The following is a 19,077-nucleotide window of genomic DNA, read 5'->3' as shown; positions in this document are numbered from 1 at the left end:
TTGAGATTGACGTCATCCATCAATCGAGCGCTGCTTATCCGTGCTGATTTGGCCTCATTTCCTAAAATGGCAAAATCTGAATTTAGGACATTTTGGGACTCGTGGACTCCATTGCGAAAACCTTTTTAAACTGGTTTAATATTGTCAACGATGTATAAAAATTTATTGGAAATTAATTGAACATTGTCATCAATAGAGGAGATTTGTTTGAATGCTGAACTCATTTCCCTTTAAATGTTTTTTTTTTTTTGCATACCATTTTATTTTTTTAATGAATGTGCTAGCAGTTAAAATATTGCACCTGAATAAACTTCTTTTTTCTTGAGCATGTTCGTCAAAATAATACTTGAATCGCATATTTTATTTAGTGCTTAAGCAATTACATTTTTTAACTAACTAATCGCCAAAAAAAAATCCGTAATTAATTGCGATTAATCGCATTTTTCAACTAGCGTTTTTTTGTGAAGTTTGAAAAAGATATCTACTTCAATGAACGTAAAATGACCACATTTGAAGCGAATTTCAAATCAACGACTGTTCTAATAGCTTTCTTTGATCCTTGAATACGATCGAAACTAACACTACAGCAGTGTTAGTTTGCAAAGCTGAGTGGTAACTCGAGCACGGTGTTTTGATGCACACGTAATATGGTACACTATTTGAAGTGATGCAAATTATTTGTGACGGAAACAAAACAGAGTTTAAAATATTTAATCCCGTGATTATTTAAAAAAATTATTTTTTTTTTGTTGATAAAGCTTGAGTTAACGCTTTAATTTTCCCCGCAGCATTGTCAGACTGCCATTGAACAGAGAAGAATGCGTGGACCCGATGCTCATATATGTACTAAGCACAAGCTTTGCTGCGGTGAAGCACGCTTAAGTCAGTTCACATTTTTGGCTCAAGAACAAAGCGTAGCTACGGGTGTCTCTTTGTGTTGTTTACAGCGTGGACTTTGCGGACAACGACACGCGCAAGCACGCACGCACGCGTAAAACATTGCCGCCATTTATTGCCGACGTGGAAAACGCTCCGCTTATTGTTTTGTGGAGCATACGTCTGTGTGTTTTTGTGTTTGTGGGTGTGTTTAATGGGTCAGTCGTGCTGTGGCAGTTCGAGAGCTCGCAGATAATCACTGGACAGCTGTCACACTTGAAACAAAAACAACAAAACTGTAACACGCTGCGGCGCACTGGAATGGGACGGCAATGTCGTTTTAGTCGACCGTCAGACAGGTGCTTCCGACATGTGGCGACATGCGTGTCGAGGTCGGGGCTCGAAAGAAAGACATGAAGAGAAAGGAAATAAAGACAAATGCCGCAGCTCCAAAGTGTTGCACTAATAAGCGCTTTGATCTGGTTCCTTTGTTATTCCAGTGTGGGCCTAATAATGTAATCCTGATTGTGTTGCTGGCAGCCAGTGCGCTTCCATGTGTTGGCTATTAAGGTTTTCATAGCGGTCGTCGAAGCATACTGCAGCTTGCGGAGATTTTTTGAATTTTTTTTTAAAATGCTGATTTCCAGGTTAACGTAGCTTGGAGTGACCAGAAATTGGGGAAAGAAAATTCGCACAGTTTTCTTCTTCTTGCATTAAAATAAAATAAAATTTAAAAAAAAAAATATATATATATATATACACATTAGTGCTGTCAAGTAATAAATTTTTTTTAACAAATTAATCGCAAAAAATTCCATGATTAATCGTGATAATCACATTTTTCAACGACTATTTTTTGCAAAGCTTGTAACTGACAATATCTTGATGCAAAATCACCAAATATGATGTATATTTAATTCAAAGACTGTTCTAATAGCTTTCTGGGATTCTTGAATACGATCTAAATTTATTTATTTATTTCGTTATTTAGTTATTAATAAAAATGATTTTTTTTTTTTTTATCTAAAGTTGTTTGGTTTTTCAGGGCATTGCTCAAAACAACAAACGTACTGTTCTTCATTCACAAACAATAGAAACAGAGTGTTGCTTCACATGTGTAGTCTTGGATTTTATGTGCCCAACGACATTCCATATGCTTTTTTTTTTTTAAATTTTTTTTATTGCTTCTGACACATATGATGAATGCTCCAGTCCGGGGCCGGCCAGCATGAGCGGTCTTGAGCTTTAAGTCTTTCTGTCGTTCTGTCATCACCATTAAAGTGAGCAGCAGTTCTTTTGAAATGAATCATGAACGGGCTATGAACACATCCAGTGATGTAACCCAGCAGCCGGCCGGATGAGCAAATAGCTGCGCGGGCTCTCTCAACATCAAGAGGTCAGGGGTTAAAATCCCGACAAGCCGAAATGCTGGAGATGAAGGATTAAATGTATTCACGTATGTTGATATGTTTATCACTTTAGCACACTCTCTCCTGCTCGCCGTGCAAAAAGTAAAGACATTGTGTACTGACTAAAAGCATGACATCATTGAAGAAAAAAAAAAAAAGGAGCTTTGGTCGAAATCAACCTTTTTTGCAAATTGTATTTTGCGAGCCGTCTTCGTGTGTGTGTGCGTGTGGCATCTGGTATGTGTCGCGAATGCTATGGTTGCCATGGCGAACGCGAGTAGGGCACGTGTTGCCAGTCTGCATCACTATGGCAATGGGTTCAGTGTGACCCGGCATCTGAGGGTTCCGCTCGCTGTGTCCCCAACTCTCCTTCTGCACTCTCCTCAATAATTGACGTGGCGGCCGCCATCTTAGCATTTGGCTGTGAGTCGGTTGCCTGCCAGCATGTTGCCTTGGCAACAATGTTCTCCCGACTCCAGTGACACCGGTCACGTTCTACTACGTAAACCTTTGGAGTTGGCGTTCACGGATGAGCGCTTTTCATTTCGACATTTTAAAGACACGACGGAAGAATCTTGTTATAAGAAAATAATCTCGGCACTCTAGAGAATCTTATTCCATCAGTGAAGAAATTGCAAAGTTCCTGGCAAGCTGCAGCGCATTGTTTTTTTTTTTTGTGTGAATGTGAATGAGTTTGCGTGCACGCTGCCTCCCACGGGCTTCCTCTCGCCCTGACAGCAGTGCTGCGTTCTCATTGGCCGCATGCCCCGCAACTGGCTTTGTGATTGGATTTCAGGACAATTGCCACCATTTTTATTTAACATCTGGACCTGTTGCACAGATTTATTTCAATACATTTAAATGGGGATGAATGTCGACAATCGGTTTCAGATTGCGTTTTGTCGTGAAAGCATCGTAGCGAGCGTAAAAAGACAAGCGTGTGGTTGAAGTAGAAGATACGAAATGTGTGAATCACGCAAAACACGAGCATTGGATCACAGTGTCAGAGCTGGAAAAGAAGTTTGAAACTTGAATTGTTTTTATTTTTTCCAGACTGGCCAAGTCAATCTCCATGCAAACTTAATAGCTCATGTGATTTATATACATGGAGAGAAAAAGTCTACACACCCATGTTCAAATATCGGGCTTCCGAGATATTGAAAAAAAAAAAAAAAAAAAACTGACAAAGATCATTACAAAATTGTCTAAATATTTATAAGATGGGAAGTACAAAAAAAAAAAGTCAAATGATGTGGTTGCAGAAGTGTGCACACCCTCTTATGACAGTGAATTCCGTCTTATGGTAAATATGGGTTTGAATAAATGAAGCATGGCTGATGAGCTGTGCTGTGTTTGCACCAAACGAACATTTCCAGATTATGAGCAAAATTTCAACCGCCATTGAAGTGTTTGTTTCTTCCGCTTGTTCTTAATCGCCGATAATAATAATTACTGTAACTGTTCATATCGCAAATGCTGTGTTGTTCCGATCCTGCATAATATGCCGCATCTCTGCGTGTTGTTTTGACCTTAATGCCGGCGCAGTTAAGTGAAGCAGGGAGGCATAGTTTTATCCATCGCGTTTGACCTTTTACTCGCGTCTCACGTGGAAGTAACCTTGAGCAAGATGCTGAATATTAATTGACATCAGGAGGCACGTTGGACACGTGGTTCGCCCGTTTGTTCACAGTGCTTCGAATCTTCCCTCCGTGTCGTTTGCATGCATGTTCTCCTCGGACGCGCCTGATTCAAACGATCGGGATTGTTATCCATCTTCTGAATCGTGGTTGCTGCTGAGAGAAATCGGCCCTCGAGGAACACCATTGCAGACGCTTGATTGAAATCATTCAAATTGTTTGATTTTTGGGTTGACAGCATATTGCGAGGACTGTGTCAAGGTCTCTCCCTCTCTCTCTCTCGCTCTCTCTCACTCACCCTCTCTCGCTTTCTCTCTCTCTCCACTTCTCTCTCTCTCTCTCTCTCTCTCTCTCTCGCTCGCCCTCTCTCTCTCTCTCTCTCTCTCTCTCTCTCTCTCTCTACTCGCCCTCGCTCTCTCTCTTTCTCTCTCTCTCGCTCTCTCTCTCGCTCGCTCGCCCTCTCTCTCTCTCTCTCTCTCTCTCTCATTACACTTTCCCTGTGTGGTCTTGTCTATTTGAGGCCAAATTTTCTTTTCCTTACTTGAATTTTGCTATTTATGAGGTCAAGATCCGGAGGAGGAAAAAAATTCCTCCAAACTGGGCCAGATGTCTTCTTGGCTATTTTTAAAGGGGCGGGAGTCACACATGTGGTGAACTCTTGATCCCCCACGTCACAAACACCCCGAACCTTTGGCCCTGATGCGCGCCTGTGTGTATCAAGCATAGTCATAGTGATAAAACCACCTGCCGGTAGTGTTGGCGGAGTATGAAATATACTAGCCTTTACTCCGTGTGTGTGTGTGTGTGTGTGTGTGTGTGTGTTTGAGCAAGTTTCCTGCTAACAGTGGCTGGCAGTCATCAGCATGTGGCAGTGATTAAATCAAAGGAAATTGGTGAAACAGAAGTGGAAAAAAAAGAAAACGTCCGTGTGATTCCTTTGCCAAAAAAAAGTCCTGGTGGTTGAAAGGAAAATGGGAGCCTAATAAAATGAGTATGGAAGAGACTTGTAAAGAGCCGTCACCTGTGGAGAAGGTTTTTTTTTTTTTTTCCCCCTCTCTTGTCCGAAAAGCAGCATTCACAAACGCAGACAAAAACAAAACCTAAAAAAAAAAAAACAAGGCTCCACACACGCACAGTCAGCAAGGTTTCTCATGTGTGCTAGCAGACATGCAAAACCACCTCGTTACTCACCCGCACAGATGGAGAAGGCATTCAGACACACACACACACCCAGATGTGGAAGAGCAGTTACACACACATGTTCATATTTATCATTTGGAACAAAAAAAAAAAAACAGGACGATGAAGCTCAACCCAAATTCACCTAATCATATTAAATTAAACATATACATTTAATATGAATATTAAATATGAATATATTTGCCATGTTTATGGGAGAACCTGCACTGAGCCACAGTGTGATTCGTTATTTCCTTCAAGTGATGGGTATTTGGCTCCTCAGACGCTCACACACATACACACACACACACACACACCCCAACGCACACAGTCCCAGACCGGCCCGGCTATTTCCTGTGTCAGGGGAGGTATAAGAAAGTTGCATTATGTTCACTATGAGCCTTCGTATTCCCCGCTTTTGTAATCATGTGTGTGTGTGTGGGGGTGCGTGGGGGTGTGTGTGTGTGTGTTGAGATCAGACCTCTCAATTTCCTGGAGAAAAAAAAAGCCTGTGATATCACGCACACACAATAAATGGATGGGTGGATGTCCTTCAGAGAAAACATATTAAAGGGGAAGTCAACCCCAAAATTTTCGGAACAATAAAATGTTCTTTAGAGGCCCGCGAGTCAAAATGCAGCATTCTGATGAAGAATTTGTTTGTGGAATATGAGTTAAACAACAAAATCCACCCGTTGCAACCATGTCGGGGGGGCGGCCATGTTGTCATTTGCTGTGAACTGAAAATGCCATCACAGTTGCTCAGGGCTCAGCTAACGACCAATCGTGGCTCAGGTGAAACATTTTGTGCGTGCGCTGCGTCGGTGTGGCGCAAACTTCCCGTTCGGGACCGGTCGAGTACGACATAAATCAGCATCGGTTCGTCCACAGTACATATCGAGAAGGCAGCAGAAAACACACACTTGTTCCCGGAGCTCATGTGTGTCATTAGTGGTCATTTTAAACGGTGCAACGTCATTTCCTGTCTGAAGCTTTGATGTTGCGGAGGTTGACAAGGAAAAAAAAAAAGCCATCTTGAATTCATTTATGGGCCTCAATATAAGCGCACACGTCAACTAGTCCCACTTTTTCATTTCTGTTTTGTTCCATACACTGTATATCAGGATATATCAAATTAAACAGACCTCTATATTTACACTGTACATTTTATGTGCGATTGAAACTCTTCTTTTTTGTCGGCGGAGGTTTCTGCACTTGATGCTCAGTGCAACGGTGAACTTGGATAACTTTGAGAGGAGCTGCTAAATAGGTTAGTGGTGCTGGAGAATGCCACTAAATAATAGATAAACAGTCTGCCGCCTCGCGAGAGAGGAGGAGACGAGCGGAGAAGGCGAGAAGAAGCGACCTTTTGGTCCTTGACAAACACGTTGCTTGTGTTGGTTCGCTTTTCAGTGAAAGTAAAATTTCCTTTGGCTGTGGTGTGTTGTACGTTTTCACGCCATGAATGTTAGTGAGCCAAAACACCCCCCAAAAAGTTCGGACAGTAAAGTAAATTCGAATTTAGGTCCCCATTTCGAGTATTTACACGCACATTGGCATCTTTGGCCAAATTTTCAATGGAGCAAATCTTTTGAAGCTGCGCTAAGCTAAGCGGAAGAGTTAAGATGATGACAGCAGACAGGAATGCACCGAAAGATGTTTCCTTATGACGAACTGAAACGTGCGTTTTTTGTCCCCCCCCTCTCTGTCGAATGTAACATGAAACTTAAAACCTAATTCGAACCGCGCTCATGCACACACGTCGACTCCGGATGACGTCGCCAGCTCCGCTCAGCTCACTCTCACTTGTGTGTCACACCTTTCTCCTTTGCTCTTGTTCTGTTGCCCCCCTACTGTGTTGTGCCTAACTCCCCCCCCCCCACCCCCGCCCCACTTCAGTCACAGGTGCCGAACGCTTAGAAACACACGCACGCTCACACACACACGCATATCGGCATGCTGAGTCTACTTATCTCCACATAGGGGGCTCTAATCAATCCACAGGAAGCTGAAGCTCCACGAGGAGAGAGGAAGAGGGGGGATACAAAGCGTGCATGTGTGTGTGTGTGTGCATGTGCGCACGTAAATGTGTGTATGTGGGAACGCCGCGCATGTTTTCAATTACTCGCGCGTATTTTTTGCAGATGTGTGAGTCTACGAAGGTTTTTTTTTTTTGTCTTTTCCCCTCAATGTCTTTGATTGCTTCCTGTCCTGTTTAATCACCTATCACCTCATTTTTGACTAATTTCTCCTTTTTCACCTCTGAAGCTTTTAGGAATTCATTTGTTCTTCAATTCCCCTCTCGCGTTCTACTTTGTGTGTTTATTTGTATCGTTTTCTTCCCCAAAATCTTCCTCATGCTGGACTTTTTCATATGGACTCAATTAGGCAGCAATGCTCACACGGGGTGCGTGCGTGTGTGTGTGCGGGTGTGTGTGCGGGTGTGTACATCTGCTTCACATTAGCCCAATTGCAGGTTGGTAGAATAAAAGGCTCGGCTCGGTGGGATTTCCTTCCGCTTTCTCACAAACACGTGCGCGTACGCACACGCGCGCACACACACACAATTTTTCCTTCCATGTGTTTTGAATCAGGGACATAATTAACCTTCAGAGGGCTCTGAGACCATGGCTCAGATCTCCTCTATAAAAATACATCTAAAAAACAGAAAAAGCCCGACCCCCCCACCCCTCCCTCGCTCAAATATGTTTGATCTGTCTGCGGCATGTTTGAGTCACTTCACCATGTCTGGTTCTGAGTACGGAATGATGCTTGGGGGGGGGGGATCAGACAGGTAGACAGATCAGGTCAGTGTCCTGAAGTACTCATGCCAACAGGAAAAAAAAAATGGTGTGTTAAACGAATACACTTGTATTGAGATCTGGCCACTGTTTGTATGCCCGTGGTGCCGAAATGTTTGTGGGGGATGAAAGAACGCAATCATTTAGAAGTGAGAGGCAGAGGACAGGCAGCAGGATGCAGAGAGGGAAACAAAGAGGGGGAGAAAAAAAAAAGGGATCCGCACAGGTGCAGCGAGCTGTGTGTTGTTTTGTGCGTGTGCGTGTGTGCGTGGGTGTGCGTGTGTGTCTGTCAAGAGGTTTCGTGACTGCTCCTTTGAGTGTTCACATTCCAGCACATCTGCTTTGGATGAAGCGTGGTAAACTGTGTGAGTGTGTGCGTGTGTCGGCGAGTAAGGTGGTTACGAAGGCAAAAAAAATGTCTGATTTCCATGTAGTGTGCTGTCTGTGGTAATGTATGTTTAACTAGGTTTTCTTTTTAAAAAAATCATTTTTATTTCCTGTATTTATGACAAAAAAAGATTTGCGATCCAAAGATGACAAGAAAGATTGGATCCAGAAAGAGAAAAAAAAAAAAAAAAAAACGACAGAAGAGAACATCTAAGTCAGTCCAAACACGCACTTGCAACATTTAGTGTTTTCGCAAGAATTTTGTAGGACTCGGAAGAAAAATGAAAACACAGTGTTACTTGAAGACAATGCTGCATTCCAGAAAACAAACTTCAGACGTCCAACTCCGAAAAGTCCACTGCAATGTTGAGCAAAGTTGCGTAACGTCAAGTCCAGTGACATCAACGAGATGAAGAAATGTGGTCGCTGTGATTTTGAAATATTCATCAAAAGGATAAAAAAAAAAAAAAAAGCTTATCTATATTTGTCAGCATTTTATTTACGACAACATTTTTACGAATGATGGAAAACTAAATAAGCCATTTGGTCAAACGTAAATGAATAAATCAAGTTTTCCTTCGGCATTCTCAGATATCCGTAATTCCCAAGACGTGTCTTTTGAGGTGACGAGACAAGTTCCGTCGTTCGTTCGTGAACTTTGAACCTTGACGTCTTCCAAGTGGGAAATATTTCGACTTATACATCCCGGCAGTCCCGCTCGGACGTAAAATAGCGAATCTTATGGTCGTTTCTTGGGGAAAAAAAACCCCAATATTTAAAACGTTTGCTTTTGCAATCCACATCCACGACAGTCACTGTGGTGCAAACTCGTTGGCATCCACGCCGAAATGTTTGGTTTTTACCTGCGATGGAGATGAGTGAGCACACAGCTGCTGCTTGGAGATGTGTGTCTGAGCCCCATGAGGAATCAGTTTTCAGCGGAATGTGTCTTTATTTTCTCCCGCCGTTGCCGAGGGCGATGCTTTGATGCAATCTGTGATGTTGCGCGAACGCTGCTTTCTCTGGGTTCGATTAAGTTTTGGGCCGTGTTGGGAGCGCAACTGGTTGAACTGTCGTGAGTCCGTTCGCTGGCTCTTTTGGGTTACGTACAATATTTGTCGATGGATTTTTTAATCCTTTATAAATGGATATGAAAGTTGGTTTCTATCATTTTTATCATATTTGAACATATTGTTTTAATTAGCTAACGTGCTAGCTAGCTAGCTAGCAAGCTCACTACTATCTGTGTAGTTCAAGGGTCCGCAAGTTCTGTCCTCGGGAGTCCCTATCCAGCCTCTTTTAGATGTTTCTCTAATTCCAACACACCTGATTCAAATGCGGGATCGTTAACAGAAAATACCGAAAGTTTGAATCAGGTGTCGGAGCGGGAAAACATCTAAAACAGGGCTGGACCGGACTTGGAGACCCCTCAACTACACAGTCAGGAGCAGAAAATCAAGTTTGTTAGCTAGCCAGTTAGCTAGCTAGTTAGCGAGTGAAAACAATTCTCGGTCTCACTCTGAACATGTTCAACGATAAATGAGTGGCTCTTTAAATATTGTCAGATTTAAGAACCCAACATTTGCTCTGCCACAATTTGACATCCTGAATTATAATGGAAGTGGATTTAAAAAGTAACGGTTGGTGATAAATGCGTCTACGTTTCTATTTTTGTTGTTTTGACTGGTTTCCATTGAGGTTTCTGTGATTTTTTTTTTTTTTTTTTTTTTTTTTTTTTTATCCCTGACGTCTTAAGTTTAACCAGTTGTGAAAGAAGTGACAACACTGTTAAGAGCTTTCTGACTGCCTTCGGATCTGCTTACTGTGGGAACGCGTGCGCGTGTGTGTTGGAAAAGAGTTTGTTATTGAGTCCCTTTGCATTCTTTCGACTTGAACACACTCTGCACCTGTTTCTGTATGTCCGACTCACACACACAAATCACATCCTTTCGTCGCCAGTTGAAACAACATATTCAATGGGAAAATATGTCTCTGGGACATAAATTCAAATACTTTAAACGCCGGAAAAACATGTCCCCGTGCGTGTGCTTTTTTTCCAATGGCGTTTGTGTCAATAAATGTGGTTTTATGATCAGAGAGTTCAGTACTCACCGGAGAAAAGGAGGAATGGGTTTGGGGGATTCAAGTTCAGCTCTAATCTCAACTACAGACTGCATGTGTGTACGTGCGTGTGTGTGCGTGCATGTGTGTGTTTGTTTGTGTGTCTGATTGTTGGAAGCAAAAAAAAAAAATCAGGAGAAGCTCCGCCAGCTGTCTTTATCCGTCTATTTCTTTTAGGTTGTTGTTTGCAGCTTGCTAATTATTTGAAACAGTCCACCTATCACCACAGACATTAAAATAAGTAAGTCAAAAGTCAAATGATTTTTTTGGTCTTTTTGTTTTCTTATGCAGTGTTCGCCAAGTTCAATTGAATAAACTGCAGTTTGATTCTCAAACATCACTTGTTTGTATTCGTTTTTATGGGAACTAAAGCGAGGTACATATTTTTCAAGTAATATTTGCCACTCCTGTTGTAATATCAAAAGAGTTTCGAACATTTTACAATAGCAACAATCATTCACTCACTGGAATGGTCATTACTGTAAATGTGACACCAAATGCACAACTAAATAATAATAATAATAACAATATTAAAATTATATATATATATATATAGATATATAATATTAATAATTAATAATATAATGATTTATATGTATAATAATAATAATAATTAATAATATAGTTATTATTACATAATTATTTATATGTATAATAATAATAGTAATATTAAAATGAATAATATTAATAATTAATAAATTATTATTATTGCATAATTATTTATATGTATAATAATAATTATTATTATTATGTTTTTTCAATCTTTGATGTATTTTGTGGTCAGATTTGACGCTAAAACTTTCTGCAGTGTCTGATTTTTGAAACTCGATACGCAAGCACCGTTTTGACATTCCTTCCCTTCTTGCTTTCCCTTTGCTCGCTGGCAATACCTCGATGTGTCAAGGCCATGCCTGACCCATGATTGAAGCTTGTTATATTGGGTGTCAGGGTCGAACTAATCCTCACTTAGTTCCTTTGCTTCCACCAGAGAGGCTTATGTTTCAAATTTCATCTCGAGAGGGCTTGTGACGCAACCGCACGTAACGAAATCACATGTTAATAACTCAACGGCGCTATTTGTTTCGTCCGTCCACACACCTGCGCACATCTGGCTGTCGCACGCCTCCAAATGGATCATGTGGGGCTGGGCGAACTATGAGAGGAGAGTTTTTTTTTTACCAGTTGTTCCAGGGCTTGCGTCATCCTCCGGCACGAGCTAGTGTCATGGCTGAGTGTTTGCACGCTACACACACACACACACACACACACGGAGGAATGTAATAGGGAGCCCCGCTTGTCTTCTCGTGTGGCCGCCGTGTGAGCGGGGAAGGACGTCACCTGTTTTGAGTGATAACAGGCCTCGACGTCTTGCATGGAGGCTCACATTTTGGGTGTCAAACTACTATGCGGCCGCTCCCCCTCGGAGAAGAAAATCACCGCTTTGTTCCTCATTTGCACATCAAACCAGGCCTGAGTCAGAGGAGAGCCGAAAAATGTGTTGCCACTGCTTTGTTAAGCAGCGTTTTCGTTTGTGCTAGTGGGGTCGGTCGGGCGGGTCAAGTGAGTGGTTATTGTCGCGAGAATTTTCAAGCCAACTATAAGTTAAACACTCTATTTTGGCTGAGCTCTTTGCTGTGGATGTGTTCGGTGTACGGCCCAAAGAACTTGGCAGATATAAACATCCGTCCCACTTATGCGCTTTTCTCAAGAAGACTTCGCAGAATAGTTACTTCACTGTACTGTTTACATATCGACATTTTTTTAAGTGTTAACCGTTTCTTGCTTTGTTGTTATTACACAGTAAATATTGCTTTATATTTATTCATCATCATATTAACGTATATTTTGGTTTAAGAAGGTTATGAAAATGCATTTTTCAAATAAAAGTCAGAAAGAAAATGATGAGCATATGGAATCAGGCTAAGAGAATATGGTTTATGATATGATTTATTTTATATATTATTTTTTATCTTTATTTAAAAGTAATTTTATCACTTTATCTCGTCAATTTATGAAATTCAGCCGGAAAATTGTGCAATTGTAGTTCTCACAGTGTGTGAACGGTCGTTTTTTTTTTTTTTATCGGTGTGGTTGCCTGAAGTCCAGGTTGTAATCCACCTTGCGGCCAAAAGTCCCTTTCACTTTTGGCTTCTCTCTGTCACGCTGAACAAGAGAAATGCTGTGGAAAATTGATGAATGGATGCGTTGATGGACTGCAGATAAAGGCTTGAGTGTATTTTCGGTATAACGGGGCCAGGCCTCAGGAAAATACCTTACACTAAGCCCCGCCCCCTTGAGGAACAAGCGTATTTATGACGAGGCGATAGAAATGACCTATCGTCTGTGTGACAGCCATTTTTTTTTTCTGAGATGTTTGTGTGTTGTTGTTGCAGGTATACGCGCCATCTGCCAGCACAGCCGACTACAACAGGGATTCACCGGGATATCCCAACTCCAAACCGACGAGTTCTGGCTTCCCAAGCTCATTCTTTATGCCAGGTACACTCAATAAAAAAAAAAAAAAAAAGGAGCATCTTATTCTCTTTACTTGAAATCTTCACAATAATGGAAAATGAAATCCAATTTTTAGAATTTTTTTTTTCAGGGATGTAAGCTAGACAGAACAAAAATGTGTCCATTTTTTGGCACGTAGGAACGCACCATCGAATGCGCAAGACGAACTCCTGAAATTTGTGTAATTATTTATTTTAAAAACCAAATAAGAGCTTATTGGGGTGATTGCACCTTTACGCGGCTTTTAAAAAACGGGTTTTAAAAAGGTTATTTACTAAACGTAGTCAATATTCTTCCTCCTTTCTTACGTACCGCTACTCTGTATAAAGATGATTTTATGTTGCTTTGACTGATCTAAAAGCCCAAAAATGTTTGATCACGCGCCGTTTTGTTGGCCTCTTTATTAGATGGTCACCACAGCGGCGAGCCGTGGAGCAGCAGTAGCAGCAATATCAGCCAACAGGGTTACCACGGCAGCATGTTAGGAGGCGGGAACTCTGCTCATGGCCCCTCCCAGAGCTCCTCCTACTGTGGGGTTCACCCTCACGACCGACTGGTGAGCACCAAGTTTTCCTGGGAGGAAATGATTTGAGCTGTGTTCCGCCTGGTCGAAATGGAGCCTCCAGATCTAAAAAAAAAAGGATGTCATTTAAAAAAATAAAAAATAAAATTATTGTTATTTATACTCATGGTCTCTCAAAAATAGACAATTTTTATTTTATTTTTTTTTTAACAGAGCTACCCAGCACATTCATCTGCAGACATCAACTCCAGCCTTCCTCCCATGTCCAGCTTCCACCGAGGAGCGGGAAGCGGGAGCGGGGCCAATCACTACAGCACCGCCTCTTGCTCCAGCGCTCCCACCAACGGCACAGACAGCATTATGGGTACGAAAAAATAAATAAATAATATATATATATATTTTTTTTGTTTTTATTTATTAATTTTTTTTTGTTATGACATTCACTAGCAAAGAAACGACAGTTAATTGCAATGACAAAGACCCTTGCTCTCCATTTTGCCTCCACACGTGCGCGCTCACACTCACGTGCACAACATGCCATATGGAACAGATTTCAAGTTTGTTTTCATGCAAAGACATCGGCAACATTCCAACAAGTTCTCGATACTTTGAATTTCTGATATCACGTCCCGTTAATCAGATTTTTTTTTTTTTTTGTCAAATAAAATACACAAGCAGGAAATTGAGTCCGATTCCTTTTTTTTTCTCTCTCTCTTTGAAGAGATGAAGTAGACAGACAGAAAAATGCCATTTCATCTGCTCCTTTGCGGATCTAATCTCTCATTTATGAAAAAAAATAAAAACGATTGTATTCGTTGTTATGCGTGCGGCGACGTCTAACTTGTGTGTATGAGCGTGAACTTTCCATCTGGGATCTGCTAGATATGAGCATGTCAGACTCGATCTGCCCATGTGTGTGTGTGTGTGTGTGTGTGCTTGTGAGTGGAAGTTCATCTGGTCCATTGAGGTCACATCCTTCCTCTTTGGCATCAGCACACCCCAAGTGTGTGAAACAGATTTGGTTGTACAGTAAATCCTCGCTATTTTTTGGAGAGGGTTAAGGACCCGGACCCTCCACAAACAGCAAAAGTTGGCCAAGAGTAGATTCTTGGATGTGGCCAACACCGTACGTTTTTTTGATACCCGACCAACGATTCAAAAAAATAGTTTAGCAGCAACAATCCACCTCCTCATCACGATTCAGCTCGATTTGATCCAAGACAAAGCGATTGGGTTACATTTGATTTGATACAAACAGCCTTTGAAACACACCTGGCACATGCACGTCAATCGGTGAACAGTCTGTGAGCCTGCCATACCATTAACAACCCATAGGGGGAGCAATCATACGAAAGTACCCAATACAATATCAAATTGAACCTAATCTAAAATGAAACAAACCTTCCGTGTGTGTGAAATTGATGCACATCTGCAGTTTGTTCTGCTGAATGCTGTCAAAAATGTGCGAGGTCACAGTTCGGGTGGTTTTAGAGGAATTATGGCAGGATGGTATTTTCTTTTTTTTTTAAACTTCCACTATGTGTGATACAATTCAATTTGTTTTTCAATAAATTTGTCTTCAAGCCACTCAAAAAATTCAGTGTAAAATTTGACTCAAGTCTCAAAACACCCTTTCTGGTTTTGCGCTTGGTCAACGTAAATGTATCTTTTTCAGGTTGTACAAGCAATGTTGAAAGAAGATTTATTTGCAAGAATGCCTCCTTCTCCCCCCCCCCGTTCACATGTGTGTGTGTGTGTGTGTGTGTGTGTCACAGCTAACCGAGCACAGAGTGCCGCAGCCAGTAGCTCTCAGACAGGAGACGCCTTAGGGAAAGCACTTGCATCGGTAAGTACACGACACAAAACACACACACACTCCCCAATGACGGGCCTGTTCAGTTCTTCGTTAATATTCAAATATTATTCACGCTAATATCGTTTCACAATTGTGTCGGGTATCGCATTGAATTATTCCTTACAGGTTTTACAAGCCCTTAACTCGTTTTTTTGTTGTTTTTTTTGTCTCTTCAGATCTACTCCCCAGACCACACAAACAACAGCTATTCGTCCAATCCCTCAACTCCAGTGGGCTCCCCGCCCACTCTCACAGGTAGACACATGAAGTCCGACCTCTATCAAATACACATCTCCAAATATTTTTATTTTTTTTTTTTAATTATCATTCGAACTCGACTGTGATTGACTTGAAGTTGTTTCAAACCCTGAATCATGTTCGGGCTACAAACGAGGTTGGCATCAACTCAAACTTAACAATAAAATGATCTTACCTGCTTGTGTCTCCCCCTCCCCCCCTTCCCTCCCTCCCTTCTCTTCCTCCTGCTCCTTCAAGTGAAAAATGACCCCGAATAAGAGTCGTGTTGAATTTGCCTCTAATTGTGGCGGCGACATACATCGTTTTATATTCCTCCTCCGAGCCTCGTGACAGATAGCTTTAATTACGAGCGCCACTTCGACAAATTGTTCGCAAAAAGCTACAGGCTCTGTGAGCGAGAGCCTCAGCGAAGCAATCCCCCCCCCCCCCCCCCCCGCTCCCTCTCTTCACTATTATATCTGGTTGGGCTCCTGCTTGCATAACCGTAATTGGTGTTTATGATTGTGTCAAAGTCACTCTACTTTTTACAAATTAGAATTGAAACCTATTAGTGCAAACGACATGCAAATTGATATCCAAGGCTAATAATGCTGCGAGGGTGTTTGACAGCGTTGGACTGAAAACAACTTACCCTGCCGTTTCATAGATATTTGTATTTGCACATGAATGTACCCAGGTGATTGTTTATTAATTAGCATGCACTCTGAATAAAGGCAACGGGAGAACAAACAAGAAGGGATACGTGAGATAATGAGATGAATTCGCCGATATCAAGCCAAGAACCGAGCGAGGCTCAGGACGGTGAGATGAGACGTGAAACTACGACCGTAGGCATGAGAAGAAGCGGTGTTTGTTCAATGACTAATGCTGTCAAGCGATTAACATTTTGTAACTAATTAATCGCAACCATTTTAATAATTGATCGCGATTAATCGTGTTTTTCAATTGCAATTTTTTTATAAAACTCAAAGATTTACTCGAGTAAAATCTTCAAATTAATGCGTGGAAAAATATAAAAGTATATTTCAACTCGGGCTGTTCTGATAGCTTTCTTTGACCTTTGACTTTGCATTTTTCCTTCCACGTTTTTAGTGGGGGTTTTTTTTTTCCTGCAGGTAGTCCGATTCCCTCCCACATTTCAAAAGCCAAAGATTTTCAGTTGTCCTTATCAATTCAAATTTCTTCAGCCATTTAATTGGATTTCCTCCTTCAAATTAATTTGGAAGCTACTTGAACCAAAGAATAATACTCTCAGTCGGGATTCTGTTGACGCTCAAAGCCTCATGTTAATGTGAACTCAACAAGTGTCTCTCGTCTCTACCAGCTAATGAGACCTGTCCATTTGGAAATCACCTTATACCTTTATTAAAAAAAAAAAAATGCGCAAAAATTGTGTTTTGTTGAGGAGCCATGTTAATCAGAGAGACACTTAAACAAAATTTGATATTTGTATGCCTGTTAGGTTTTTTGTCACTGCGTCTTTTATGTTCCAACATCACAAGAGGACACGATTAGACGCTCTTGCGTAAAACATGTTTTGTCTGTTAACACCAAACCTTTCTTTTTTTTTTCAATGATGTCAGCTACCCCATTAAAAGCTGCTAGCTGGGGGGGGGGGTAACTCGATTATTCTCTTGTCATATTTTATTTAAAAAAATATATTTTTTTATTAAAAAAAATAAATAAATACAAAAAATAAATAAATACATTTATTTAATTAATTAATTAAAACAGGTGAGCCGTGATTGGTTGTTTTGGTCGTTTTCACAAAATGGCCGCCCAGTCCCCTGACCTCAACCCTATTGAAGAAAAAAGCAGAGAGTGCAGGACCCAGATCGGAGATTGTGTAAAGAGGAATGCTTGAAGATCCATCTTTTTCTCTTCTCTTCATCTTGTGAATCATTCTAGCAGAAAACGAAGTGCTGGTTTTCTGTGCGGACAACTTCCTTCTTTGGTCATCTTTTTTCAAATTTACACCATCTCAGAATATGTTCTGTGCCACCATATATGGTCGGAAAAATAATTATACCCAGAACGGACCATTTTTTTAGAACAACATAAACATTAACTATCCAAAAAAAAATAAAATAATCATAAAAAAAAAAAAAATACAGCAAACCCGGAACGCTCATGCGCATCATGAAAGCCCGTCCAATTATCTTCCACACATTTCTTGGCTCAACCTGACCTCGCGTCCTAACAATTCCTCTTTCTCCCTCCCCCCAGCCGCCAGTTCAGCTGTGTGGTCCCGGAATGGTGGGCAGGGAGCATCCTCGCCAAACTATGAGGCTCCACTGCACTCGCTGGTACGCACGCCCACACCTCCACAGCGTGTCGAAAATATACATGAGGTGTTTCTTAAGAGTTTGACTTCACACTTGATTTTTTTTGTTTTCGCAGTTTTTCCTTCCAACAGCTACATCATGTTTTCGCCTATCATAATTCTGAGAACAGGGGAAAAACACGAGCCTTGTTCAACTTGAAATTTGTTATGCCAAAAGTGTTACACTGTTAACAATATTCTGTCCTGAGCTGTATTCAGAATTATTAATATGATTTATTTATTAATTTTTTTTTTTTTTGCTTTTGTTTCCACCGTGCAGCAAAGTCGCATCGAGGACCGTTTGGAGCGTTTGGATGATGCCATTCATGTACTGCGAAGCCATGCCGTGGGCCCATCAACCGCCATGACCAGCGGGCACGGTGACATGCACAGCCTTATTGGGGCCGCACACACGCACAACGGCGCTATGGGCTCGCTGGGAAGCGGCTACGGGACAGGACTGCTGTCGGCCAACAGACACTCACTCATGGTACGACCTGATCATTTTTATTTTCATTTTTTTTTTTTTTTTGTTCACGCATGGGGCATGTGCAAAGATGGTTGGCAGTGCGCCGTTTGAAGACAAAACATGGGTGAGTTTTTGTCTTTTATGTCGACTTGAAACAGTAAACAGCTGTGTGACATAAGGGGGGATGTGGGAGGGTTTGTTGCAGAGGAACGTTACGAAACACAAAAACACTTTCAGATGCCTGAACATGTTGATTCAGGCCCAGTTTGTTTATTTCTTTTTTTGCCTGTGCACGTTCGAATGTGCACACACACACACACACACACGCACTCGCACACATATGTTCCGAGCATACGTTACATGTTTTCACCTTAAAATGTCTCCTGATAGAAAAGCCGAAGAAATGCTGAGCCGTTTTAATCGAATTTGTTTTCACTTTTGTTAGCGGCTTTCTATCTTGTAACGCATCAAACTTGCAGTGACGTGAGCGACATTTTGTTCTGTCCTCAGCGGAGTCGTTCAGGAGCTTTGTCACACTCCCACAGGTCTAGGTGGCGGTATTGACTTCCGTGTCTTTTCTCTTAATGGAAAACACCTGCTGTAGAGGCGTGTGCGCGTATGCGTGAATTTGTGCGCGTGTCACCCGGGTCCCAGCGCTGCATCTTTGTCTCGCGCGTTTTCTCGTCACCTCTGTCTTTATTCCGACTCGTAAGCATATTGCTTCC

At 41.5% G+C, this 19,077-nt stretch overlaps 1 protein-coding gene across 6 annotated transcripts in view; it reads left to right on the top strand.

The window, feature by feature from the left end:
* The window catches only part of tcf4 (transcription factor 4), a 120,824-nt gene that overhangs the window by 86,126 nt on the left and 15,621 nt on the right, over nucleotides 1-19,077 (top strand). For all 6 annotated transcript variants that reach the window (XM_088281004.1, XM_088281008.1, XM_088281005.1 and 3 more), the window contains 7 exons: nucleotides 12,804-12,909; nucleotides 13,332-13,480; nucleotides 13,661-13,811; nucleotides 15,223-15,293; nucleotides 15,479-15,557; nucleotides 17,787-17,866; nucleotides 18,164-18,373. In XM_088281004.1, the coding sequence (XP_088137130.1) occupies nucleotides 12,804-12,909; nucleotides 13,332-13,480; nucleotides 13,661-13,811; nucleotides 15,223-15,293; nucleotides 15,479-15,557; nucleotides 17,787-17,866; nucleotides 18,164-18,373 (846 nt within the window). The remainder of the gene's footprint in view (nucleotides 1-12,803; nucleotides 12,910-13,331; nucleotides 13,481-13,660; nucleotides 13,812-15,222; nucleotides 15,294-15,478; nucleotides 15,558-17,786; nucleotides 17,867-18,163; nucleotides 18,374-19,077) is intronic.

This window comes from Idiotropiscis lumnitzeri, chromosome 18 (assembly GCF_059441095.1).
Source record: "Idiotropiscis lumnitzeri isolate Australia: NSW breed Sydney's pygmy pipehorse chromosome 18, RoL_Ilum_1.0, whole genome shotgun sequence".
Classification (NCBI taxonomy): Eukaryota; Metazoa; Chordata; class Actinopteri; order Syngnathiformes; family Syngnathidae; genus Idiotropiscis; species Idiotropiscis lumnitzeri.
Note: the sequence above shows the minus strand (reverse complement) of the source record. Positions and strands in the feature narration are given on the sequence as shown.